The sequence below is a fragment of the Camellia sinensis genome, chromosome 13, assembly GCF_055761805.1.
Source record: "Camellia sinensis isolate YWXY chromosome 13, ASM5576180v1, whole genome shotgun sequence".
Taxonomy (NCBI): domain Eukaryota; kingdom Viridiplantae; phylum Streptophyta; class Magnoliopsida; order Ericales; family Theaceae; genus Camellia; species Camellia sinensis.
Genome location: NC_138973.1, coordinates 50645994 through 50673716, shown reverse-complemented (window position 1 = coordinate 50673716; position 27723 = coordinate 50645994). Strand labels below are relative to the sequence as shown.

The 27723-nt window shown below is 38.1% G+C and overlaps 1 protein-coding gene across 1 annotated transcript; it reads left to right on the top strand.

Moving 5' to 3' along the window:
• The first annotated feature begins 1285 nt into the window (after positions 1–1285).
• Positions 1286–5435, top strand: LOC114263521 (ankyrin repeat-containing protein BDA1-like). The gene is made up of 2 exons (XM_082901024.1): positions 1286–1918; positions 4332–5435. The coding sequence occupies exons 1-2, from the start codon at positions 1334–1336 to the stop codon at positions 5313–5315; spliced, it is 1569 nt and encodes a 522-aa protein (XP_082757150.1). The 5' UTR covers positions 1286–1333; the 3' UTR covers positions 5316–5435.
• Positions 5436–27723: the final 22288 nt, after the last annotated feature.

Genomic DNA, 27723 nt, shown 5'->3' with positions numbered 1-27723 from the left:
AAATTGTAATAAAAAAATATAGAAAAAATGTAGGGTTCCAAAGAAAAAAAGTAAGGGGCATTTAGCAACTCTCTTAGTCTAAAACCACATGAGTGCTTTTTGACTATATTTAAACGATAAAGGGGTGAAGTCTTTTTGCTTCAAATCACAAGGAGATAACATGAATTTTGTCTTGGAAAATCAATCTTTTAAATAGTTTTTTTTTAGCAACAAAGAAATCTTTATTAATGATATTCAGGTTATTTAGAGTCTCTGTGCAAATTCACTTAAATTTAATTCAAATTTTTAAATTTTTGCTTAGGTCCTTGCTGAATTAAAAAATTTCAAGCTTGATTCAAGTTGATTGGGTTGAGCTTGTTCAAGTTTGCAACTCTAACAAGAGTAAAGAGTTTGAAAGTTATATGATTGATGAATTTGTGAAAAATTAAAAATTGATACATAAATTGTAGTAAAATTGTGAAATTTACATTGTAGATTTTAATCTTTTTTATCTTCATAATTTGTATATAAAAATTTAACTATTTATATTATTTTATACAAAAAAATATTATTAATTTTTTTACATCCTGCACCTAGCACGAGTTGACTACTACTCTTCATTGATGAAAATTCAATGTATGTAGAAAACACTAAAACTAACATCCATAAAAGAGAACCACCGAGGTGGTGGCCTAATGGAGAAGGCATTCCTCTCAACAGGCGTGACTCAGGTTCAAATCTTAGGGGGGCCAATTTTGCTGCTTCATAATTGGCTCTCTACGGAGATCTCACCATGTACTCTGATCGAAACCTGGGCTCCAGGGCTCATTTGTGGCGTATTCCCTGTACTCCGATCAAAATCTAGGCTCATCTGTGGTGTATGGTTGAGCTCCGTTGAAGCCTAGGTAGTGGGTCCCTCCTATGGGTTAGGTCAAATCAAGTTGACAACCGGTTATCCTGTGGCCTGAGCCCATGGATGCTGTGATAACACCTCATAGCATCATTTTCTCTATTAAAAAAAAAAATCCATAAAAATGCATTGGGCATCAAAGCGAGACTTTGGGTCAATCTTTGAAACAACTGGTATATACAGTGTACAAAACGCTTCTAAAAATAAACTTTGGATCGCTTTTCTGTATATTAATTCATTTTTTTTAATAAAAATTAATTTCATTTTGGTAATTAAAATTTTTAATCAATCTTTGACCCAAATTGTTGATGACAGCAACATCATACAATGACCCGACATGTGGCTACTATGAATTGTAATTATAAGAGGTTGATCACTTTCCTCCTCCTTAGCACTAATTCAGTATTGCTTCCAGTGTCTTAGAAACATAAAGTGCCTCGGGTCATGGAGCAGACTCAACACAGGTTGAATACGGCTGCAGAGGGAGGAGACATCAATGGCTTGTACGAGTGCATAAGAGAACACCCACATATTCTGAATAATATAGATAACATCCCTTTTGTTGATACTCCTTTACACATAGCCGCAGCTGCTGGAAGTACCGATTTTGCCTTAGAAATGATGAACTTAAAGCCATCATTTGGTAGGAAGCTGAACGCAGATGGGCTAAGTCCCTTGCACTTGGCTTTGCGAAATCGGCACTTCGAGACTGTGAGACAGCTCATAAGTTTTGACAAGGAGCTCATACGCGTCAAAGGAAGGCAGAGCTACACTGCTTTTCACTACGTAGCCCTAAGAAATGAATTTGATTGTGTGGCTGAATTTTTATGTGCTTGTCCAGCAGCAATAGAGGACCGGACAATTCGAGGTGAGACTGCATTGCATATTGCTGTGAAAAGATCGAATTCAGAAGCTTCTGAAGTGCTGTTAGGATGGATGCGCAGAACCCATAGACGAAAGATCCTAAACTGGACGGATAATGAAGGCAACACCGTGCTGCATATTGCAGTGTTCACTTTACAACCCCAGGCATGCTATCTATCTATTCTTCTGTTTTCATACTAGTTTTATGGATCAAATTCGACATTTAGTGTCGAATTATTATTCTTTTAGGACTAAAATTATTATTCTTTTATCAACAAAGAAATTTTTTTATTAGAATAAGAAAGAGAAAATACAAAGAAGGCAAGACAACAAGAGGAAAGATTACTGCAACCATTTAGCAACAACCCTTGTGGTTACAAGAATGGATTTCTAAATTTTTTTACTACAAAATTTTCACTTTTAAAAACAAAAACACATTATCCCTAAAATTTTATATATTGTAGTGAATAGTTTAATCTCAATGACAGATGATGATTTTTCTAGATATTTTTCAATCCACAAATTTTGTGCGCTAATCTTTACTATTAAGGCTTATTTTGACAAGTAGGTAAAAAAATGGTTTTTTGACTTTTTTTGATTTTTTTTTAAAATGTACAAAAAAAATAAATAAATAAAAAATAGAAAAATAATGTGTTCCAAAAAAAGGTAAAAAATTAATAAGCTCTCTTTCAACCTAATTGCCAAAAGAGACCTAAGACACAAAGGTCAATAGATTCCGCATTATTAATGTAAGTTACAATAATTTAGTGTTTAGTAATAATAAAAATATATATGTTTATGTATAGTACTATTTTTATTTTATTTTTTATAAAATTTTTGGAAGAATACAAGCAGATAAAAACAGGGGGAAAAAAAAAGTTTAGGATTTTGTATAAAACCATACATCATAATATTAAAATTGAGAGTTGGGTTTCTCTCCCGTCTACAAAGTGAACTGGTGCGTAGTGTTAGCCCCGTGAGACCGCACCATGAGTGTCATTTTGATGATCCAAACCATTCAATGTGCAAAGCTTGTCAAGTACTTCATCCTTGTAAAAAAATCACGTTGATCGAATATCGGTAACCCCTTGATCGGAATACATTTTTGGTAACAATTTATTTTTTAAATCATATTTACCATTGACAAAAATATGTTCCGATCAAGCAGTTACCAATATCTAATCAACATTATTTTTTTCAAGGATGAAATAATCGACAAGCTCTACACATTAACGGTTCGAATTATCGAAACGAAACCTATGGTGAATCTCACAAACCCAACACTATGCTCCAATCCACTTTATAGACTGGAGAGAAACACATCCCTAAAATTAAAAGCAATTGAGTTGTTAAGTTTTTTTATTGTTTCTCATAGATAAATAGTCTTTTAAGGAAAAGAAACTCAAGAGAATGGTATCTATTTTCCAAATAATTGAACTACCTATTTGGAAATGTTTTTGGTTTAGAGCATTTCTATTAGATTAGGTTTTTTTTATTTATTAAAATAGCGGGAAAAACACCAAAATTCACTATCATCAAATATCCATCAAGTTAGTCATTTTAGTTTGGATAGTATTGATTCCACAAATATAGCTAGTGGTTTTGCCTAATGAAACATTAAAAAAATATAATCTCAAGGGGTTGGTATAGTGGACACAACTTAGGGTTTAGAATTGTACTCCCTCCTATTCTCAAGTTTAATACTCATAGAGAGTATTTCCTCCAACTTTAAATAGGGCCCCGCAAGTAGGCGGTGAGATTGGTCCTCCACAATTAATGGAGATGTGTGTAAGTTAGTCCGGATACCCGGTTATAAAAAAAATATATATTAAAAAAATATTACTTTTTATATTTTGGATTTAATTGTGTTAAGTCTATAAAAAACAATTCTAAATTAAAATGAACAAAATTAATATTTAAATAGTATAGAGAAATAATAAAAAGTTTGTTAGAGAATATTTAAAAAGATGTATAGGCAAAATTAAAAAAAAAAAGTAAAAAAACTTTTAAATTAAAATGTAATAAAATTTTAATTAATTGGATGGAGATGTTCTCGTATTTTGCCAAGTCATTGCCACAGCTAAGTATTAACATAGACCCACGTCCTATTCACGTGTTAATGTGTACCCACATTTTAAACGCCGTCATGTTTGATTTGATTTTCAAAAATTTATTTAAAAAAATATTTTAAAAATTAAATATTAATTTAGTGAAACAAATAAAAAAATCACAAATACTTATCATTTTTATATGGTTTTATCTTTTGGGAGGTTAGAAATTTAAAAAAAATAATAATAAAATTGATATTTATTTTTCAAAATTAGTTTCCATTTTTTTGAAGGAAAATCTGAAATTTTTTTTTTTTCCCAAAAACAAACCAAACATATAATAAATTAGAAAATTGTTGTATGTCACTATTTTGTATTACCACTTATATAAATACTTACAATTAAATTTTTTTTATTTGAAAATAATTATTAATAAATCAAAACAAACATGTAAATCGATAATATAAAATAATAAAATAAATAAGTGTGGTTAATAAATTATTGATTTTGTGCACATCTGGTTTGTGCAGATTGTGAAGTCAATACTTGACCAAAACTACATTAACAGAAATGCAGAGAATTTCGCGGGTTTGACGGCCATAGACTTCGCTATTGAACTTGGTGAAAGTGAAGCGAGAAGAGAAATTCTTGATATGTTATTCCCAGAATTTTTACATGGTGCTAATATTAATAATACGTATAGTCTGGGTGATTTTTTAAAGTCGGGTGAGAGTGTTGCGGAAGGTATACGCGGATGGATTTTTAGAGTGCGAAGTGGTTTGTCAATGGAGGATCCAATTACCAGTTTGATACGACTAGTATACAGTGTTTTGAAAGTTATACATGGATGGATTGCTAGATTGGGACGAAGTATGAAATACGCAAGGTACAAACGCCCACTTATACTAAATTTACTATTGGTAATCTGCATGATCCCAGTTGCAATCAAGAATTTTAACATCATCACGTCCACTTTTGGACTTGGCCTTCCAAGCAGTGTCCTTGATAACAATCATAATCTTCCTATTTCCAACACCACTGCTTACAACATCTCGAGTTCAAGTCACACCTTAGGATCACTGGAGATTTGTCCGATCGTTGACTTCAAGGCTCCGAAATTAGTCGAGGTGCGCAAAAGCTGGCCCGGACACTCGGATATCAAAAAAAAAAACACCACCTCTAATGGAGAAGCTGTTACATTCGGAAACAACTTCTCATTATTATTTCATAATGAAGTTGCATTCCGCATTGCGTTGTTAATCGTGATGTCTTTAATTTGCAGTCCAAGTATTGTCTCCCTATACTGTTTGACGACTATCTTGAGGATACCAAATGAATCAAACGAATCAACATCATTCTTGAATGACATGTTTGACATGTTTGACGACTATCCTGAACTTTTGTGTGTCTTGATTTTCTTTGTCAGTTCTTCCTGGACTGAAGTGATGGACTTGCCATCCCGTAAGATGAAACGCTTTCAGATTCTGCAACGTTTGTTTGATGAATTAGATTAAAAAAATATTCGTCGCACCAGTGGCGAAATCAGGTGAGCCGAAGAATATATATGGGAGTGGTGGTCCATAGATTCTTCAACAAGCCTTCATCTCTGATCGTAATTGGTGCTGCCTGTAATTGTCTCCTGTAAATTACCATGTCTTTTTTATCAATTGAGCTCCCCGCCTCTCCTTATTGTTGGTTTATCATTATGCTCTTTGTATTTTGATATTTTCATCAATAAAATTTCTTTTTATTGATAAAAAAAATTGAACTCTCAATTTGTGTTTCACGGGGGGCTGTATATATTATTTTTGTAAGAATAATGCTTGGGACCCCCTTTTGGGGGTCACCCCCTCACCCCCCTTTGCCACGTGGCAGGGGGTGATTGGTGGAGCAGCAAAAAAAAAAAAAAAAGAAAAAGAAAAGGTAACCAATGAGAGAGAGGGGGGGTCAAAGGAGGTGGGGGGAAAAGGGGGATGAATCATTAGTCATCTATGGTCTACCCCCAAACATTACAAAACAGTCATGCTGCATATAGCTTTCACAAGCACAGAACAGAAAGCCCCCAGCAAGCTGAACTTCAAGAACAAACACAGCAGCACTCAGGTTAACAACCAAAGACCAGCAGCCACCACCACAGCATATCAGAACACCCCTACTGCAGAACTTTATACCAGCACCAAACCATTGAGCTTCCAACAACAGTAAAGAAAACTTTTCCTCAGCTAAACAGCAATGGTGCATACAAGCAACAGCATACAACCTCAGGTTTGCACCCTACAACCTCTCACCCAAACAGTCCAACAAGAACAGGACAGCAGCAGGAAGGACAATTAGGAACACCCCTGCAACTAAAGACACCCCAAGTAAGAAATATTTGTTCAGCCAACACCCCTACTGCAGAACCTTACTTGTTGCAGGTTGTAGATAATATCAGTGACTGAAAATCCTGAGAAAGAAGAACCAGCAGCTTTGCTCCACAATGCAACCCTCACTTTAATGACCTCACACAGCTCCTCAAGATCTGGATGAATGCCATTAAAAATGCAATCATTTCTCAGTTTCCAGATGGACCAAAGGCATGGCCTTCCAGAACACCCTCTCCTGTTTATTCAGATTAGTACCAGCCCACCATTCCAATAAACTCTGAACAGTACCAGGTTGAACCCATTGCATACCCCATCATTTTAGAATATGGGACCAAACCTTCCAGACAAATGGACAAACTAGTAAAACATGATTAACACTCTCCACATCCACATTACAAAAAATGCAATTCACATTTGCCACATCAGAGAGCACTCTAATTCTTTGCAAAAAACTGGAAGTCTTAATGCTCCCTTTCCATGCCAACCAACCAAAAAATTGAGTTTTAGGTGGAGATACATTGTTCCATATAAGATCTGCTACTTTACACACTGAACCAAATGAACTATCGCACCATTTATAAGCGGAAGAAACAGTGAAACTTCATGATGGGTCTGCATTCCATTTCAAAGAATCAACCAGATTTTCCCAAATAGCAGGTGCATTAATCAACAGCACTTTCAATATATTCAATTCCTCCACCTCCCATTGAAAAAGTGATCTTCTGAAGCTGAGGTTCCACTCCGCCTCACTATTTCGCCTGACGTGCATCACATTCACAGATTCAAACTTATCCAAAGACAAGGAATAGAGCCTAGGAAAGTCTTCCATCAAGCACACATTGCCACACCATTTATCAATCCAGAACAGAGTGTTTTTCCCATCCCCAAGCACTGGAGTAGAATTGTTTTTATAGAATTCCACCAATTCAGGTCTGGTTCTAGCTATTAACTCCATCCACTACCCACATGGTAAGGAGCCCACCATCCACATGGTGTGGGTGGCACCATGTGGTAAAGGAAGCTGGTGGGGCAGTACCAACTCACCAAAGGTAGATGGTGAGAGTGGCACAACCAAGCTCACTCATTGTTGTCACCAAACCCACTCCACCTCTCTTGTTATAAATTGAGATGAGTGAGGAGGGGTTGTATATGGGAGTGATACACAATGCAGTGAGCACACTGAGAATACACAGAGGAGAGTATAATCTGTGAGTGAGAGAGTTCTATAGAGAGTTGTGAGGTGTGAGTTCTGTAATCTCCCCAGAATAATTCTATAGTGGATATCTCTCCGTAGACGTAGGCAATTGCCAAACCACGTAAATATTCTTGTGTTATTGTGTGAAATTGATTTCTGGTGTCCCATAGACCTAACACTAGCAACACCCAAAATATCAGCCCAGATACTTGATTTCCTAAGGTTATCAGCAGATTCTGGACACCACAGATTACCCACCTGCTTGTATTTGTTGCATATCACCTGTTTCCACAGAGCATTTGTTTTAGCTCCAAACCTCCACCACCATATTAATAAGAGGCAATCATTCATAAGGTTTGTAGCACTTGTGTCCTTTAAAGCTTTGGGTAAAGTGTATTTGAACCATTTATTCTATTTTGGGAATCTTTGGTGTTGTTATGGGTTGGTTTTGGAGGAGTACAATCCGATTTAAACTTGTTTGGTTTGGTTGTTCGCACTTATTCTTGTCAAAAGTTTCTTGGAGACTTAGAAATTCCATTCTAGGGTCGACACCAGCTTTCCTAGGGTCGACTCTTACCTGTTGGTGAAGTTCTGGAAGTGTTGCTGGAAGATAGGGTAGACACTAGACTTGGAGAGGGTCAACCCTATTATGTTTGTGTGTTAGTTGCTGGAAGATAAGATAGACACCAGACTAGGAGAGGGTCGACCCTCTAATGTCTGTGTGTTAGTTACTGGAAGATAGGATAGACACAAGACTAGGAGAGGGTCGACCCTCTTATGTCTGTGTGTTGATTGCTAGAAGATAGGGTCGACCCCCTCCTGTCTAAGGATCGACCCCTGCATGTTTTTCTCAGATTTTTTAGGCCCGAATGGGCCCTATAAAAGGAGGGTTTTGGGGCTATTCTTTTATTTGAGTTTAGGGCTTTTCCTCACTACTATAAATAGGCCCAAACCATCTTTTCTCTCATGATTTTTTTTCCCTTTTCCTCTCAAATCGTGATCCCTCTCTTCTCTTTCTGAAACTCAATTTTTTCACTTAAATCTCTAGATCTACTCACCTAGAGTGATTTTCTCAGCTTGCTCCTTTGAGATACATTGTAGAGCTTGTCGAGAGCTTCATTTTGGTCGGAGCAAAACGTCGTTTCTCCTCCGTCGACTTTTGGATTTTTCTTCCTTCTTCCACTTCTAAGCTTGAGGTAGGGATGTTCTACTCTCCTATATGGGTTTTAACATAGATATTGTCATCTTGTATAAATAGTGTGATTTGGAAAGGTTTTTGGTGAATTTTTGGTTGGTTTCTATATATATAAAAGAGGGGGGTTTTATTTGGGTTCCTTATAGGCATGAGAGGTCTTGAACATGTCATGGCTTGAGAATAATTGATGAAATTTGGTCTTAGGTGTAATATTTGATAAAGGGAGAGATTTGCCTTAATTTGAATTAAATGAGTTATTTTGTATAAATAACGAGATTGACTTGGAAATTATGGAATTGAAGGAACATGTGATTAAATGGTGTAGTTGGACTAATAAATCACTCACCTATGGGAAAAGTTGACAAATTATCTGTTGATAGGTTTATTTATTTGTTTAAAAATATCTACTTAGGGCTATCGGTGAAGGATAGCCATGATTGTTGTAAAAATTACATGATGATTAGGTGAATTGAAACTAATCAATTAGATTATGTCATTGAATATGACGGTTGGAGTAAAACATTGAATATGTGATTTAATTGGTCATTGTATATGACAACGTGTTTAAATACATTGTATATGTATCTTTGTTTAGGAGGAGATCGGGGATGTACTCCATTATTTTGGAGGAGATAGGGGATGGACTCCATTGATAATTAAGTTGGCCAGAGTGTCTAGGGTGAAAGTCCCAAAATCTTATATATATTTAGGTATTGGTTCCCTCGAACGTAGTTCCATAAAATTGCAAGAAATGGAAGTGTATGAATAAATGTTTATGATTGAAGTGTTGAAAAATGAGTTGTAGTCTCATTTTGAATTGTTTAAATGATGATGAACTATGTCTATGAATTGGTTTAGATAAGCAAATGTAAATAAATGGAAGTGGATTGAAATATGGATGTAAATGTTGATTGGTTATGAAAAGGATGTAAGTTGGTTGACAAGTGATACACATTTATCGATTGCTAATGTTTTAGTTAATTCTGATATGTAGTTTAACATATCTCTACTGGGCTTTGGCTCACCCTTCTTGGGACACTATTTTTCAGGTACATGTGATATGTCACCTCCAAGATCTTAGCTTAGGAGGTTTTGGAGTTGAAGACTCCTTCTTGTTATTCGTTTGATGTTAAATGTAAAATATCAAACCAAAGGCTTTATATGTAAAGAGTTAGAACTCTTCTTTTGTTGTAACCAAGTGTTAACTTAGTATAGCGATCCCAAGTTTGCCCTTGTTGTACAGTGATCCGGACATGTGTCTGTGGACGTTGGTAGTTGATTATTATCTTGTTTGCATCCTTTTTTACTTCATATTTGGGTTATAGGATGTGTGGGCAGGTTTGTTACAGGTTGGTTGAGTTTAGAAACCAAAACTAGTTGCCCAGATTTTGACCTGTCCGCTCGAGCGGGAGTTTTGGCGCTCGAGCGGGAGTTTCACCCATCCAGTATTTCCTGTGCAGTGTTGGACGCTCGAGCGTGGGATTGGCCGCTCGAGCGGGATTGTGTGAGTGCCGCTCGAGCGGGGAGTTGGAAGCTCGAGCGGAGACCTGGTTCTGTAAAAGTTCTGGGAGTGTGTATCCGCCGCTCGAGCGGGATTGTTGACGCTCGAGCGGGAGTCTGTGAGTGACGCTCGAGCGGGGTGTTTGACGCTCGAGCGGGGCGACTGGGTTTAAGTTCCGAGTTTTGACTTTTCAAATCACTTTTTCACTTTCTCTTCTCTCTCCTACTTTTCCAAAAACACCATTGTTGAGCCTCTCACTCTAGAACTCTACCTTCTCTCTAGGTTTTGATCTAGTAGGAGTGATTTGCTCATCTTTGGCCTTTACAAAAAAGTTGTTGATCGTCGAGGGCTACATTTTAATCTGAAAATTTCGGGATTTGGAGCACGTTGGGTTTTGTCATCTTCTTCCTTGGGGCTCCGGATTTGAGGAAGGGATATCCTACTCCTCTCTATGGATTTTGTCTTTAAATTTTAGTATTTTGAGATGTTGAGGTTGGTTTGGTAATTTTGTGAAGGTTTGGGGCTTTTGTGTTATTTTTACAAAAGTTGGGGTTTTGTTTATAATAAACCTAGATGTATGTTTGACATAGAGAAATGGAAATAAATATTGAATCATTGATGAAAATGGGACCTAAGGGTTGAAATGTTAATTATGGAAAATGACCTAATTACATTGTTTGATTAATTGGGATAATTAATTGAGAGAAATGAGGAAATGAAGTGGAATTATTGAGATTGGGAATGTATGGGGTTAAAGGGTGTAGTTGGATTATTTATCGCTCACCTAGTTGAAATGTTGATTATATATCCATTGTTGCATTTATTTTCTGTATAGAAATAACTGCTTTGGGCTATCGGTGGAGGATAGTCGTGATTGTTGTAGACAATGCATGATGATTAGGCAAACTGTAACTAATCACTGGAATGTGTCATTGAGATTGACGATTGAGAGAATACATTAAATTTATGTATTGTGTGATGATGTGTATAATTGTTGTTTATATGCATTGTGTTGTGTTGGAGGAGATAGGGGATGTACTCCACGGTTTAGGGGAAGATAGGGGATGGACCTCTAAACCGGATGTGTTGGGAGGAGATAGGGGATGGACTCCATAGATAGAGCTCATATGCTTATCTATTAATGTGTTGACAGAGCTCATATGCTTGTCATTGGAAGTGTGATAGTGCTCATATGCATATCTGTGGAAATGATGATATAGCTTGTATGCTTATCTGTTGTTGTGTGATATAGCTAGTATGCTTATCTAATATGAAATGGGAAGTGTTTGATATGAGTTATTGTCTCATGTGGGTTGTTTGGCCAGGTTCTGAGCCATGGTTGTAAGTTGAGAATTGAAAAGAATTGGGAAATGAGTTGTAATATGGACTTGTATGTCATGAAAATGTAAAGTGTGATAAGGGAAAGTATCAGTGTTGACCATCTATCAACTGCTAATCTTTTAGTCATTGTTCATATTTGGTTTAGTATGTTTCTACTGGGCTGTGGCTCACCATATATGGGAATATTATTTCTAGGTACGGGTAGCATGCCACCTCCAAGGACGTAGCTTGGGAGGCTAGAGGCGGACACACTTTTGTTGTCTTATTTTTGATGTATTACATGTAAATTCAAGCCAAGGGCTTAATGTGTATTTGAGTTAGCACTCTTTTGTTGTAACCAAGTGTGAACTTGGAAAGCTGTAAGCCCGTAGGGCATTTGCTTTTGTTGTTAACATGTAATACTTTTGTAAGAAACTACTCTGATGAATAGAAGAATGTTTATCTTTATTACAAATTCATGTCTATATTGATAGGTTTATTGTTATCTTTTTTTGAGGGCGTTACAACTTGGTATCAGAGCGTACCGGGTTCGAATACTTTGGGTACGTGGGAAGTGATTAGGATCACAATGGGTTTGTCTCGCTTGATAGAGACTTAGATGTAGTGTCATATGCTATGTGCTTAATTGATAACATGCTTATGTGACTATGTGGGTATGAAATGTAGTTTCTACGATGTTGATTGGATCCTTGGGTTTCTGGGAGTCTTGTTGGAAAGGCACTTGATCAATGCTGTTTCTAACCGGAACTCTAGTAACGCCTCGGGACTATCATTATCCGGAAATGAAATTTGTAAATGCTTATGTGTTTATGTGCTTATGTGGAGTGAATAACTGTTGTCCATGCATTAGGACATGAGTGTTTAGTTTTGGCACATTGTAAATGTGCTAATGTTCTGTATTACCTTTATTAGGATGTCAGGACGAGGAAGAGGTGCTAGGCGTGGTAGACCTGCGAGGCAGGAAGTACCGTTACCGGAGGAGGTTCCGGCAGTACAGGAGGGAGTTGGTCAGGCCAACGTGGCCGGGCCAGCGGGTCAGCAGGCTATGAGTGCCTTGGCACGAGAGATAGCAGGGGCTTTGGGTATTCTTAGAGCTGGGAATCAGGCAGCTGAGGCAGGGCCTTCTTTCTTGAAAAGGGAGTTTTTCCGGTCTAATCCGGATGAGTTTATCGGGGATCCGAAGGAGCCACTGAAGGCTGATGAGTGGTTAGAACAGATGAGTAAGACGTTCGAGATGCTTGGCATCGAGGACGGGGCACTGAAAGTGACCTTGGCATCCTTCTAGCTGAAGGGAGATGCGGGTCAATGGTGGAAGTACGAGAAGGTTCGTGTTGGTGGTACATGGGAGGCGTTTGTGAATGCTTTCCAGGAGAGGTTCTTATCTGCAGTGGCTAGGGAGAAGCTGAGGGATCAATTTAGCCGGCTTAATCAGCAGGGTATGTCTGTGGCAGAGTTCGAAGCCACTTTCACTAGTTTGTCCAGGTTTACACCTGAGTTGGTGGCGTCCGAAGAACGTCGTTGCTATGAGTTTGAGCGGAAGTTGAGGCGGGGCCTCAAGCTGATGGTTGGTAGGTCTTACATCCGAGAGTATAGACATTTAGTGGATGCTGCAGCTCATATGGAGCTCATGATGCAGGAGGAGGATGAGGGGCAGAGAGGCTCCAAGAGGGGCCAAGATGGTCAGGGTGATGGCAGGAGACAGAGGGGTACTAACCCTCAACAGTCTCAGGGAGGAGTTGCTAGATCAACCTTTCCGGTGCCGAGTGCAGGCTCGGGGAGAGGTAATCATGGAGGCCTGACTTGTTTTGCGTGTGGCCAGCTGGGTCACATGTCTTCAGTTTGCCCGCAGAAGGGAGGGGGTCAGCGAGCTGCTTCTTCATCAGCTAGACCTCAGGGCCAGAGTCAGGGCAGAGGCCAGTCCTTGTCTTGCTATCAGTGTGGTCAGCCTGGGCACCTGAAGAGGTATTGCCCGCAGTTGAGTGTTACTTCGGGAGCGTCTGGCTCTAGGCAGACGCAGGGTTTTCAGCCAGCTCAGTCTGTGTAGGCCTCGAGGGCCAATCCGGGAGCTTCGTCATTCCAGTCTGTGTAGTAGTTTTTTGCTCCGAGGGGTGAGCAGGTAGATCAGGGGCCTACAGGGCGCGTGTATGCTGTTACCGCGCAGGATTTAGTACCGGCTCCATCGGTAGTGAGAGGTACTTTTCTGTTTTGCAACTCGGTTGCTAGCGTGTTGATTGACACGGGTGCATCTCATTCTTTTGTATCTGCTGCATTTGCATCTGTTTTGGAATTGGAGTTAGCACAGTTAGCATCTCCTATTTGTGTAGTGTCACCTCTTGGGGGTGAACTGATCTTGAAACAGGGTGTTAGAGGTTGTGATATAGAGGTCGCCGACTATAGGCTTCCTTTTCCTTTTGTGGTCATGCCCATGAAGGGTTTTGATGTTATTTTGGGTATGGACTGGTTATCGTCATACCGGGCTGTTATCGATTGCTACCGCCAGAGGGTCACGTTATGTACCTTGAGCGGGGAGTGGTTCCATTTCTTGGGAGGCCGGGTTGGTTGTGTTTTGCCACCGAGGTATGATTCGCGAGGGCGAAGTGAGCTTAGTGGTCTACTTGCTAGCTTTGAGAGTGGTGAGTGTGATGAGACCCATGTTGTATTGCCGATGGTGGTTTGTGAGTATTCGGATGTCTTTCCCGAAGATCTTGTTAGTTTGCCAGCTCACCGAGAGATAGAGTTCTCTATTGATTTGGTGCCCGGCACGGCGCCGATTTCTATGGCACCTTACCGTTTTGCTCCAGCAGAGTTGGTTGAGTTGAAAGTTCAGCTCCAGGAATTGTTAGATAAGGGTTTTGTTCGCCCTAGTGTTTTACCGTGGGGAGCACCGGCCCTCTTTGCTAAGAAGAAAGATGGTGCCTTGAGATTGTGTATAAACTACCGGAAGTTGAATCGGGCTACGGTCAAGAATAAGTACCCTATGCCCCGTATAGATGACCTGTTTGACCAGTTGAAGGGTTCCCATTGTTTCTCTAAGATAGACTTGAGATCGGGTTACCACCAGTTGAGGGTCAGGGAGGAGGATATTCCTAAGACGGCATTCCGTACACGGCATAGCCATTATGAGTTTCTGGTGATGCCATTCGAGCTTACCAATGCACCGGCAGTCTTTATGGACTTGATGAACCGGATCTTCCGGGAATTCTTGGATCGATTTGTAGTCGTTTTCGTGGACGACATCCTTATCTATTCGCCCTCTGAGGAGGAGCACGAGGAACACTTGAGAGTGGTGCTTGAGTTGCTTAGAGCCCATAGGCTGTATGCCAAGTTCGGGAAGTGTGAGTTCTGGCTAGGAGAGGTGAAATTCTTAGGCCATGTGGTATCCGGGAAAGGGGTGTCTGTTGATTCATCCAAGACTGAGGCAGTGCAGGATTGGGCACAGCCTAAGAGTGTGTTTGAGATCCGCAGTTTTCTGGGGTTAGCTGGGTATTACCGTCGGTTTGTGAAAGATTTCTCCAGGTTAGCTTTGCCTTTGACTAGATTGACGCGGAAATGGGTCAAGTTTGTGTGGAATGAGACTTGCGAAAAGTCGTTCCAAGAGTTGAAGGTTAGATTGACCACCGCTCCGGTTTTGATTATTCCAGAGAGAGGGTTGGGTTATGCGGTTTATTGTGATGCCTCGCAAGAGGGTTTGGGTTATGTGTTGATGTAAGAGGGGAGCGTGGTAGCTTATGGCTCACGTCAGTTGAAAATTCGCTAGAAGAATTACCCTACTCACGATCTAGAGTTAGCAGCAGTGATCTTTGCCTTGAAAATCTGGAGGCACTACCTTTATGGTGAGAGGTTCGAGGTGTTCTCAGACCACAAAAGTCTGAAGTATCTGTTTACACAGAGAGACTTGAATTTGAGGCAGAGGAGATGGATGGAGTTCATTGAGGACTACGACTTTGAGTTACACTATCACCCGGGAAAGGCCAATGTTGTGGCCGATGCCCTTAGTAGGAAATCCATTAGTGATGTAGCTTGTATTGCCATCCGAGAATGGGAGATGTTAGGAGCACTTGGCAAGTTTGATTTGCTACTAGGCGAATCTATTCAGGCTGCGGCCTTGTTTTCCGTTGTCGCGCAGCCTACACTTGTGACTAGAGTGTTAGAGGCACAGAGAGGTGACCTTGAGGTAGAGTCCTTCCGAGAGAGGATCTCCAGTGGGAAGGTTGAGAAGGGTTTGACGGTGTATCCCGACCTGAGTGTGAGATACCAAGACCTTTTGTTTGTGCCAGAGTCTTGCCGAGAGGAAGTACTCCGAGAGTTTCACCATTCACGTCTTGCGGTGCATCCGAGAGGCACTAAGATGTATCGGGATTTGGGTCGCCAGTTTTGGTGGCGAGGTATGAAGAGAGATGTGGCTGTTTTCGTATCGAGGTGCCTTACTTGCCAGCAAGTGAAGGCCGAGCATCAGAGGCCAGCAGGTTTGTTGCAACCCCTGCCTATTGCCGAGTGGAAGTGGGAGCATGTCACTATGGACTTCGTTGTAGGTCTTCCGAGGACTCAGCGGGGTAGTGATGCTATTTGGGTGGTTGTAGACCGGTCGACTAAGTCGGCGCACTTTGTTCCTATGCGCGTGAGAGATTCGGTAGATCATCTTGCCGACTTGTATATTCGAGACATAGTGAGATTGCACGGGGTCCCAGTGACGATCGTCTCAGATAGAGATCCTCGTTTTACTGCTAGGTTGTGGCAGAGTTTGCAGAGTGCCTTGGGCACTAAGTTGACCTTTAGTACGGCTTATCATCCTCAGACTGACGAGCAGTCCGAGCGTACTATTCAGATCCTTGAGGATATGCTTCGAGGTTGTGTCCTTGACTTTAGTGGGACGTGGGAGAGGCACTTGCCATTGGTAGAGTTTGCCTACAACAACAGTTTTCAGTCTAGTATCGATATGGCACCGTTTGAGGCCTTGTATGGCCGACCGTGTAGGTCTCCAGTGTGTTGGGCCGAGGTGGGTGATGCACCTTTGTTGGGTCCGGAGTTGGTTAGGGAGACGACGGAGAAAGTTGAGCTTATCCGTAGGAGGCTTGTTACAGCCCAGAGTCGTCAGAAATCTTATGCTGACCGTAGGCGGAGGCCTTTGGCGTTTGAGGTAGGTGATCATGTCTTTCTAAAGATATCACCTAGGCGAGGTTTGATGAGGTTTGGGAAGAGTGGGAAGTTATCCCCTCAGTTTATTGGTCCTTTTGAGATCCTTGAGAGGATTGGCGAGGTTGCTTATCGGTTAGCTTTACCACCGCAGTTGTCCGGAGTTCAGTGTTTCATATGAGTATGCTTCGGAAGTATGAGCCAGATCCATCACATGTATTGGATTGGACCGATTTAGAGGTAGATGAGGATGCCTCGTATGAGGAGAGACCGGTTCGGGTCTTGGATAGGCGGGATCAGGTCCTGCGTGGCAAGACCATTCCTTTGGTGAAAGTCTTGTGGAAACATCACGAAGTGGAGGAGGCCACTTGGGAACGTGAGTTGGAAGTCCGTGAGAAATATCCGGACTTGTTTGTTGATATGTAATCTTGTGTTTAGATTTTGGACTATTGTTGAACTTAAGAGCTTTTATATATGTCTTAAGTTGTGAAACATTGAAAATGTTTTGGTTTATCGGAAATATGTTTTGGGACTTGCCTCATATGGAAGTTGAATGTAATATTATATATGTTGAATATATTGTTGAAATTGGAAAGGAAATGCGTAATGTTGATGCATGTTGAAAGTACATATGTTGTTTACATGTTGTGAAATGCCTCTTGTTAAAGGGATGGGATGACCGGTAAGGGGTCGAATTGTTGAATGTTAAAATGTAACATTATTTAAAATGGAGGAAAACCTGTTTTTAAAAACTTGTGCTTAATTTCAGGGACGAAATTCTTTAAGGGGGGGAGGTTATAGCGATCCCGGGTTTGCCCTTGTTGTACAGTGATCCGGACATGTGTCTGTGGATGTTGGTAGTTGATTATTATCTTGTTTGCATCCTTTTTTACTTCGTATTTGGGTTATAGGATGTGTGGGCAGGTTTGTTACAGGTTGGTTGAGTTTAGAAACCAAAACTAGTTGCCCAGATTTTGACCTGTTCGCTCGAGCGGGGGTTTTGGCGCTCGAGCGGGAGTTTCACCCATCCAGTATTTCCTGTGCAGTGTTGGATGCTCGAGCGTGGGATTGGCCGCTCGAGCGGGATTGTGTGAGTGCCGCTCGAGCGGGGAGTTGGAAGCTCGAGCGGAGACCTGGTTCTGTAAAAGTTCTGGGAGTGTGTATCCGCCGCTCGAGCGGGATTATTGACGCTCGAGCGGGAGTCTGTGAGTGACGCTCGAGCGGGGTGTTTGACGCTCGAGCGGGGCGACTGGGTTTAAGTTCCAAGTTTTGACTTTTCAAATCACTTTTTCATTTTCTCTTCTCTCTCCTACTTTTCCAAAAACACCATTGTTGAGCCTCTCACTCTAGAACTCTACCTTCTCTCTAGGCTTTGATCTAGTATGAGTGATTTGCTCATCTTTGGCCTTTACAAAAAAGTTGTTGATCGTCGAGGGCTACATTTTAATCTGAAAATTTCGGGATTTGGAGCACATTGGGTTTTGCCATCTTCTCCCTTGGGGCTCCGGATTTGAGGTAGGGATATCCTACTCCTCTCTATGGATTTTGTCTTTAAATTTTAGTATTTTGAGATGTTGGGGTTGGTTTGGTAATTTTGTGAAGGTTTGGGGCTTTTGTGTTATTTTTACAAAAGTTGGGGTTTTGTTTATAATAAACCTAGATGTATGTTTGACATAGAGAAATGGAAATAAATGTTGAATCATTGATGAAAATGGGACCTAAGGGTTGAAATGTTAATTATGGAAAATGACCTAATTACATTGTTTGATTAATTGGGATAATTAATTGAGAGAAATGAGGAAATGAAGTGGAATTATTGAGATTGGGAATGTATGGGGTTAAAGGGTGTAGTTGGATTATTTATCGCTCACCTAGTTGAAATGTTGATTATATATCCATTGTTGCATTTATTTTCTGTATAGAAATAACTGCTTTGGGCTATCGGTGGAGGATAGTCGTGATTGTTGTAGACAATGCATGATGATTAGGCAAACTGTAACTAATCACTGGAATGTGTCATTGAGATTGACGATTGAGAGAATACATTAAATTTATGTATTGTGTGATGATGTGTATAATTGTTGTTTATATGCATTGTGTTGTGTTGGAGGAGATAGGGGATGTACTCCACGGTTTAGGGGAAGATAGGGGATGGACCTCTAAACCGGATGTGTTGGGAGGAGATAGGGGATGGACTCCATAGATAGAGCTCATATGCTTATCTATTAATGTGTTGACAGAGCTCATATGCTTGTCATTGGAAGTGTGATAGTGCTCATATGCATATCTGTGGAAGTGATGATATAGCTTGTATGCTTATCTGTTGTTGTGTGATATAGCTAGTATGCTTATCTAATATGAAATGGGAAGTGTTTGATATGAGTTATTGTCTCATGTGGGTTGTTTGGCCAAGTTCTGAGCCATGGTTGTAAGTTGAGAATTGAAAAGAATTGGGAAATGAGTTGTAATATGGACTTGTATGTCATGAAAATGTAAAGTATGATAAGGGAAAGTATCAGTGTTGACCATCTATCAACTACTAATCTTTTAGTCATTGTTCATATTTGGTTTAGTATGTTTCTACTGGGCTGTGACTCACCCTATATGGGAATATCATTTCTAGGTACAGGTAGCATGCCACCTCCAAGGACGTAGCTTGGGAGGATAGAGGCGGACACACTTTTGTTGTCTTATTTTTGATGTATTACATGTAAATTCAAGCCAAGGGCTTAATGTGTATTTGAGTTAGCACTCTTTTGTTGTAACCAAGTGTGAACTTGGAAAGCTGTAAGCCCGTAGGGCATTTGCTTTTGTTGTTAACATGTAATACTTTTGTAAGAAACTACTCTGATGAATAGAAGAATGTTTATCTTTATTACAAATTCATGTCTATATTGATGGGTTTATTGTTATCTTTTTTTAAGGGCATTACACTTAGAAAGCTGTAAGTCCTTTGGGCTTTTATTTTTGTTGTTTAGAAGTTAGAGTTACATGCTATAGTTTCAAGATTTATGTTTACGAAAATGTAATGCATGTAATATCTTTTGCAAAGAAAACTCTGATGAATGGAAATGTAATATTTCTTCTATGTTCATGGATCATATGAATGGCTGTCTTATACTTTATTTTGAGGGCGTTACATTACTAGAATATTTAATGAGGTTATATATATATATATATATATATATTATAAGAATACTTTATTTATTTATTTTATTTTATTAGATATGGAGCAATATGATTAATAAATACTATGACATCAAATTACTATTATCATGGAGTTGTGGTTTCGGTAATCCCCTTATTTTAATTTGATTTTTATCCATAAATCTGATAATTAGAATTTGTATCTAATTTGATATTATTTATAATTTTCAAGTCCATTTAGTTTCTTAGTTTTCAAGTGGACCAAAAAAATCCTCATTTTTAATGTAGGGTTTGGTTTGAGCATTTAAACTTGGTAGGCTCATTTTGAAACTAATTTCAGTGATTCAATTTGTTCATTTTTTTTTGACTCGTTGGGGTAGAATATTTATACAAAAAATCAAGATGATTGGATATCAGTAGCTATAAGTTTGAATTATATTTATTTTAAAAAAAAATAGACGACAAATATAATTTTAAAAATAATCATCTATTTTTATATTTGTTTATTATTATTTTTTATATTTTTATATGTAAAAATTAAAATATAAAAAGTCACTTATAAAATTTGAACACTAACTTTCATTGTAAAATTGATAAACTCTAAAAAACTTAACCAAATTAATTATCATTAATTTATTTACTAACGTAAAATATATCATATTTACTATTAGAACCGTAAAATTAAACCGAACCAAACTGGTTTCCATAGTTACAATTTAGTAGTTTGGTTAAGATTCTAATTTTTCGAAAATCCGTTCCTACAATTTGATTCCTTGTTTACTTTAGACTTGGACCAATCCGATCTATGTGCACTTTTATCCTATAATATGAATGATTTATATTATTGAAATAATAATACTACAAATTCAAACTTAATTATTCAAAAATTATCTAAAATTATGATATTATAATTCATACTTATTTTACAACTAAATCTCATACTATATAAATTTAATATTTACCACATAATCCCCCACTCAAAAATCTTTTGAGGAAGTCTACATACCCAGACTATTTATTTTACAATTTGTCACCTTTAATCGCTGGGACATCATTTTCATCACTTGCCAGTTATCTGACAGACATAGATATTGCATTATTATACAAGGAAATTCTATCATACATAAAAATGGTTTTCATTTATGATACATAACAAATATATATAAATTAATAGGTTTAGATAGGATGAATGCTAGTCATTTGATAAGTAGCCAGTAAAATTAGATATAAAAAAAAAAAAAAGGAAATTTTCCAAAAAAGTAGTTTTAGTTACTTTTGAAATTTAAAAAAAAAAATGATGTAAACTTAACATTTATTATAAACATACTTACTATTTGCTATTCTCACTTACTATTTGTTATGAATAAGTTTACTATTTAAAATATTATTTGCTAAACAAGTCACCTTCATTTATTGAAAATGGCACCATTTTTTGCTTTTTAAATACATAAATCTAATGACATACCATATTTAACTATTTTCCCTCCATATTTTGTCTTGTTATGATTTGTAAAAAATAAAATATGATACGTAAATATTAATTTATTAAATTTTAAAAAAAATTACTAATTTTTTAAAATAGTCATTATCACGAAAATTTAATTTTGATATAATATTAAAAATAAATAAAAAAGAAAAAATTATAAACAAAATGTTTTTAAATGGTAAGTTATTATTTATAAATTCTATATAAATAAGGGAAAGTTACTAATAAGTCCTAAATGTTGAAATTGTGTTCCATTTGGTCCCAAAAAATTTCTTCTAATCCGTTTGGTCCTTTCCATGGTGAAAAGACATAAATACCACTAGCTGGGCTTCTTCAGCGGATAATAGCTGTGTTTGTTAATTTTGGTGTGCATGGTTCCTTGGCATTGTTTGTTTTAATATCTTTTTTGGTGCGTGGTGGTGACATGCCACGTTTTCCTGTTTTGCTATTGGTAAATGCTCATCATGTGCCACGTTAAGCGCATGATTTGGGTGCCACAACATAAGGGCACTAAAGCTTTTTATGTTAGATAATGTCTCAATGAGATCACATAATTAAATGTGGTGTTATCATTTATAAGAAGCTTACAATTTAAGTGATTCAATTTAGTTAATAGGCTTAAGGGTATATGTGTTATGGACCTAATGTGTAGATACTAGTTGTATAATTTCTATTTCTATGAGGGGCAGAAATAGAAATTAAAACATATTGGTTAAAGTTGGTTTTCACTACCTTTCAGTTTTAAAACCAATAATGGTTAATTTATTGGTTTTCATTACCTTTCAATTTTAAAACCAATAATGGTTAATTTATTGGTTTTCATTATCTTTCAGTTATGAAAACCAATTACAACCTTTAAAAGGTTATAGTCCCTATTCCTTCCTAAGGTGAAAAAAAAAATAAGAACACTGTTTTGTTTTTCTAAATCCTCTCAAGGAGAAACATAAGGCACCAAAGGGGAAAGGATTAGAAGGCAATAACATAGTCAATATCAAGGTTTTATGGACAATCAGACGCTTCCGTTTAACCGTTCATCGATGGATTCAGGTATGTCATTTTGTCTTGATTTCTTGATGATATACATGGTAGATGATCCGAAACATGAAGTTTTATGTTCTGGAATTTATGTTTACAAGTGGTATCAGAGCGGTTATATCATGTGTATTATCAGAATAGATATGCTTTTATTCATCCTATTTAGTTTCTTGGAATCAGATTCTGTTTTTTGTATTTCTGTTTTTCCCTCTGCTGTAAATTCTGTTTTGTTTTCTGGAAATGGAACATAATTCGGATGGGCGGTTCATTTTTCAAATGGTGAACATCATGTATTTATATATATATGTATATAATTGGGATTGCTGCAGATTATATAACATATACGGGGTAACAAATTTAGAAATCTTTAAATTTAATGTAATTTCATACAACGTCTACGGAAATTTAATTTTCTAATGTTCTAAATATAAGTCAATTCAAACAAGATGTCACAAAAGTGATCTCTCTTGTCTAGATTGTTTTATATGGAATGTTTTGAAATTCATGTCTGTGTATCTCATGCGGGTATTTATCGGTCCAAAGACATGATTAAGACTTGGCAGAATTACACACACATTTTGTGGTGATAAACATGTGCCAATTGTCAAGGAAACCTAATGTGAATAATAAATCCATCAAAAGATAGATTTGTTATTTGACATAACTTATTGTCAATGTTTGATCATTACAACAAGAATACCACTTACAGTTAATATCACTACCCAAAGGCTTGGTATTAATGTTGTGCTAGGTATCTTGAGATGTTGTCATTAAATTAATTTATTTAGAGATTATCTGTTTGGTAACTTAATGTGAGTATAATTGTTTATTCCTTTTATTTTCTTTTCGATTCAGCTTTAATGTCGACTACTTCAATCTCTGCCAACATGAACAATGTTCCAATGTTAAATGGAACAAACTTTAAGGACTGGAAAGAGAACATATTGATTGTTCTTGGCTGCATGGACATAGACTTGGCATTAAGGATGCCAAAATCGAATGCTCTCACTACACAAAGTACTCCTGAGGAAACTGTGTACTTTGAAAAGTGGGATCGTTCTAACAGGCTAAGTCTTATGATCATGAAGCGTGGGATTCCAGAAGTTTTTCGAGGTGCAATAACAGAGGATGTTACCATTGCCGGTGAATTTCTTTTAGAAATTCAAAAGCGTTTTGCTAAAAACGATAAGGCTGAAACAAGCACGCTTTTAGCAAGCTTGATTTCAATAAAGTATAAAGGCAAGGGTAATGTTCGCGAGTACATCATGGAAATGTCTCATCTTGCTTCAAAACTTAAGGCACTAAAGCTCGACCTATCTGATGACTTGCTCGTGCATTTAGTTCTCATCTCTCTTCCTGCACAATTTAACCAATTTAAGGTCAGTTATAACTGCCAGAACGAGAAATGGACTCTCAATGAGCTCATTTCATTTTGTGTGCAAGAGGAAGAGAGATTGAAGCAAGAAAGGACTAAAAGTTCTCATCTAGCAAGCACCTCCAAGCATATGGGCAAAAGAACGCATAAGGGAAAAGAAGTTGCTATTCCTCAGGGTCCGGAACCAAAGAAACAGAAAACGCAGGATGGTTGTTTCTTTTGTGGCATGCTCGGACACAGAAAGAAGGATTGTGCCAAATACGTCGCCTGGCGTATAAAGAAAGGTCCATTTCATGTTTTGGTCTGTTCTGAAATAAATTTAGCTTCAGTACCAAGAAACACTTGGTGGGTAGATTCTGGTGCTACTACTCACATATGTGTTTCTATGCAGGGTTGCCTGAACTACCGAAAGCCAACTGATGCTGAAAGATACATCTTTGTGGGTGATGGCAAGTCAATAGAAGTGCAGGCAATAGCGCACTTTAGATTATTACTGAAAACTGGTTATTATTTGGATTTATTAGACACTTTTGTTATACCGTCCTTTAGACGGAATTTAATTTCTGTTTCTGTATTGGACAAATTGGGATATTATTGTTCTTTTGGAAATATGAAGTTTAGTATGTCTATTAATTCCAATGTTATTGGTACTGGTTTACTTAATGTGTTTGATAATCTATATTTGCTCGAAACTATTGCATCTTATAATGCAACCTTGCACGTGGAATCACGAGGTACAAAGCGTAAATTAATTAAGGAAAATTCAGCCTCATTATGGCACAAACGCCTAGGTCACATCTCTAAATCTAGAGTTGAGCGCCTTGTGTCTGATGAAATTTTGGACTCTCTTGATTTTTCAGATTTTGATGTCTGTGTTGAGTGTATCAAGGGAAAACAGACCAAAATAAAGAAATATGGTGCCCATAGGACTACAGATGTCTTAGAACTAATTCATACGGACATTTGTGGCCCATTCCCTATGGCGTCTTGGAATGGTCAACAATATTTTATCACATTCATAGACGATTATTCCAGATATGGGTATCTATTTCTTATTCATGAGAAATCACAATCTTTGGACGTCTTCAAAAGATTTAAGGCCGAAGTTGAGTTACAACTCAACAAACGGATTAAAAGTGTCAGGTCTGACCGTGGTGGTGAATACTATGGCAGATATGATGGATCAGGTGAACAACGTCCAGGACCGTTTGCAAAATACCTGGAGGAATGTGGAATCGTCCCACAATACACCATGCCAGGATCACCTAGCATGAATGGTGTATCTGAGAGACGAAACCGGACTCTTAAGGATATGGTAAGAAGTATGATCAGTCATTCTACTTTACCAGAGTCCCTCTGGGGTGAGGCTCTAAAGACAGCAACTTATATCTTAAATCGGGTGCCAACTAAAGAAGCTGCAAAAACACCTTATGAGCTTTGGGTTGGGCGAAAGCCTAGTCTAAAACATTTGCATGTGTGGGGGTGTCCTGCTGAGGCGAGGCCTTATAAACCTCATGAACGAAAATTGGACTCTAAAACCATTAGCAACTACTTTATTGGCTATGCCGAACGATCACGGGGTTACAAGTTTTATGATCCCACAAATAGGTCAATATTTGAGACGGGAATTGCAACATTTTTTGAGGATGTTGAGTTTGGGGGGAGAAATCCAGTTAGAGACATTGTCTTTGAGGAGGAAGCAGGAGTAATCCCACTTCCTACTACTACTTTTGACCAATCACAGGTTCCTATACCTGTCATTGCTCGAGAAGTAATTTCGAATCCTCAACCAGACAATGTTGTTCAAGATAATATAGTTCAAACCCCCATTCAAGATGAGGTAATTGTTCCTGAGGAACAAACTCTACAACCTCAACCTCAAGAATCTGTGCCATTAAGGCGATCCACCAGAGAAAGGAGATTTGCATTTTCAGATGATTATATTGTATATCTCCAGGAACATGAGGTAGAAAATGGAATGTCGAAAGATGATCCAATCAACTTTCGTCAAGCCATGGAAAGTTCCAACTCTCATAAGTGGATAGAAGCCATGAATGAAGAATATAAGTCTATGCAAGACAATAAAGTTTGGGAACTTGTCTCATTACCAGTTGGTGCGAAGCCCGTAGGTTGTAAATGGATATTTAAAACCAAAAGGGATTCAAATGGTAATGTGGAGAGGTATAAGGCACGTCTTGTAGCCAAAGGCTTTACTCAAAAAGAAGGAATTGACTTTAAAGAAACTTTCTCTCCAGTTTCTTCGAAAGATTCTTTTAGGACAATTATGGCGCTTGTTGCATATTTTGATCTTGAGTTGCATCAGATGGATGTCAAAACAGCTTTTCTTAATGGTGACATTAAAGAAACAATTTATATGGTGCAGCCAGAAAACTTTGTGTCAGGAGACCCAAAGAATATGGTTTGCAAATTGACTAAATCCATCTATGGACTCAAACAAGCTTCTCGTCAGTGGTACTTCAAATTTCATCAAGTTCTCACTTCGTATGGTTTTGAAACTAACGTTGTTGATGAATGTGTGTATCACAAGTTCAGTGGGAGTAAACACATATTTTTGGTTTTATATGTTGACGACATATTGCTTGCCACAAACGATATAAACTTATTACATGACACCAAGAGATTTCTATCTAAGAATTTTGAAATGAAAGATCTTGGTGATGCTTCCTTTGTATTAGGAATCGAAATACTCCGAGATCGTTCTCGGGGTATTCTGGGATTACCACAAAGGAGCTATATCGAAAAAATACTCATTAGATTTGGCATGCAAAATTGTAAATCAGGTGAAACCCCGGTTGCTAAGGGAGACAAGTTTAGTCTCAGCCAATGCCCAAAGAACAGTCTTGAAATTCAAGAAATGCAGAAGATTCCTTATGCCTCAGCTGTAGGGAGTCTAATGTATGCTCAAGTATGTACGCGTCCAGATACTGCGTTTATAGTTGGCATGTTAGGCAGATATTTAAGTAATCCTGACATGGATCATTGGAAAGCAGTCAAGCGTGTTATGCGATATTTACAGAGAACAAAGGAATATATGCTCACATATAGGAGATCGGATAAGTTAGAGGTCATTGGATATTCCGACTCCGATTTTGCTGGATGCCAAGACAGTAGGAAATCCACATCAGGCTATATTTATCTGTTAGCTGGCGGAGCAATTTCTTGGAGGTCTGCAAAGCAGACGCTCATAGCTTCATCCACCATGGCTGCAGAGTTTGTAGCATGTTATGAGGCATCAAACCAAGGGATATGGCTGCGGAATTTTGTCACTGGGTTGCGTATTTTGGAAGGCACTGAAAGACCACTTAAGATATATTGTGACAATAAGTCTGCAGTTTTATATTCCAATAACAACAGGAGCTCGACAAAATCAAAGCATATTGATATCAAGTTCCTAGTTATAAAAGAAAGAGTGCAGAGTGGACAGATTTCCATAGAGCACATTGGGACAAACTCCGTGATAGCGGATCCACTTACGAAGAAACTACCACCCAAGGTCTTTCATGAGCACACTGCTCATATGGGTGTTGTTCTATTTGAGAACATTCTGGTTTAGTGGGAGTTTGTATTTATATTACTGCTTTATGTCAGCCTTGAGTTTTATTTATGTAATTAGATTAATTTCTGCAGAAATGAAATATTCAGTTTATTACGCTCTGTTACGTATTGTGAAGTATTGATCTCAATAAAGTTAAGTAGGACCAGTTGGACATAGGCATGTATGGATCACATCACATGTAATTTCCATGCTACGCATCCATGATTGATCTATGTCATTTAGCTATATTTGTATACGTGACCATTGGTGGGTCGAGTTACGATTGATGTAACGAAGACCGCTTTGATCCTATATTAATATAGTTAATGGACAAGATTGTTTGGATACCCTCAAGTTATGATAACAAATTTCTGAGCTCACTAAAGTTAAGCACATTGTTCAAGATACATATGTGGTCCAGTGGGAGATTGTTAGATAATGTCTCAATGGGACCACATAATTAAATGTGGTGTTATCATTTATAAGAAGCCTACAATTTAAGTGATTCAATTTAGTTAATAGGCTTAAGGGTATATGTGTTATGGACCTAATGTGTAGATACTAGTTGTATAATTTCTATTTCTATGAGGGG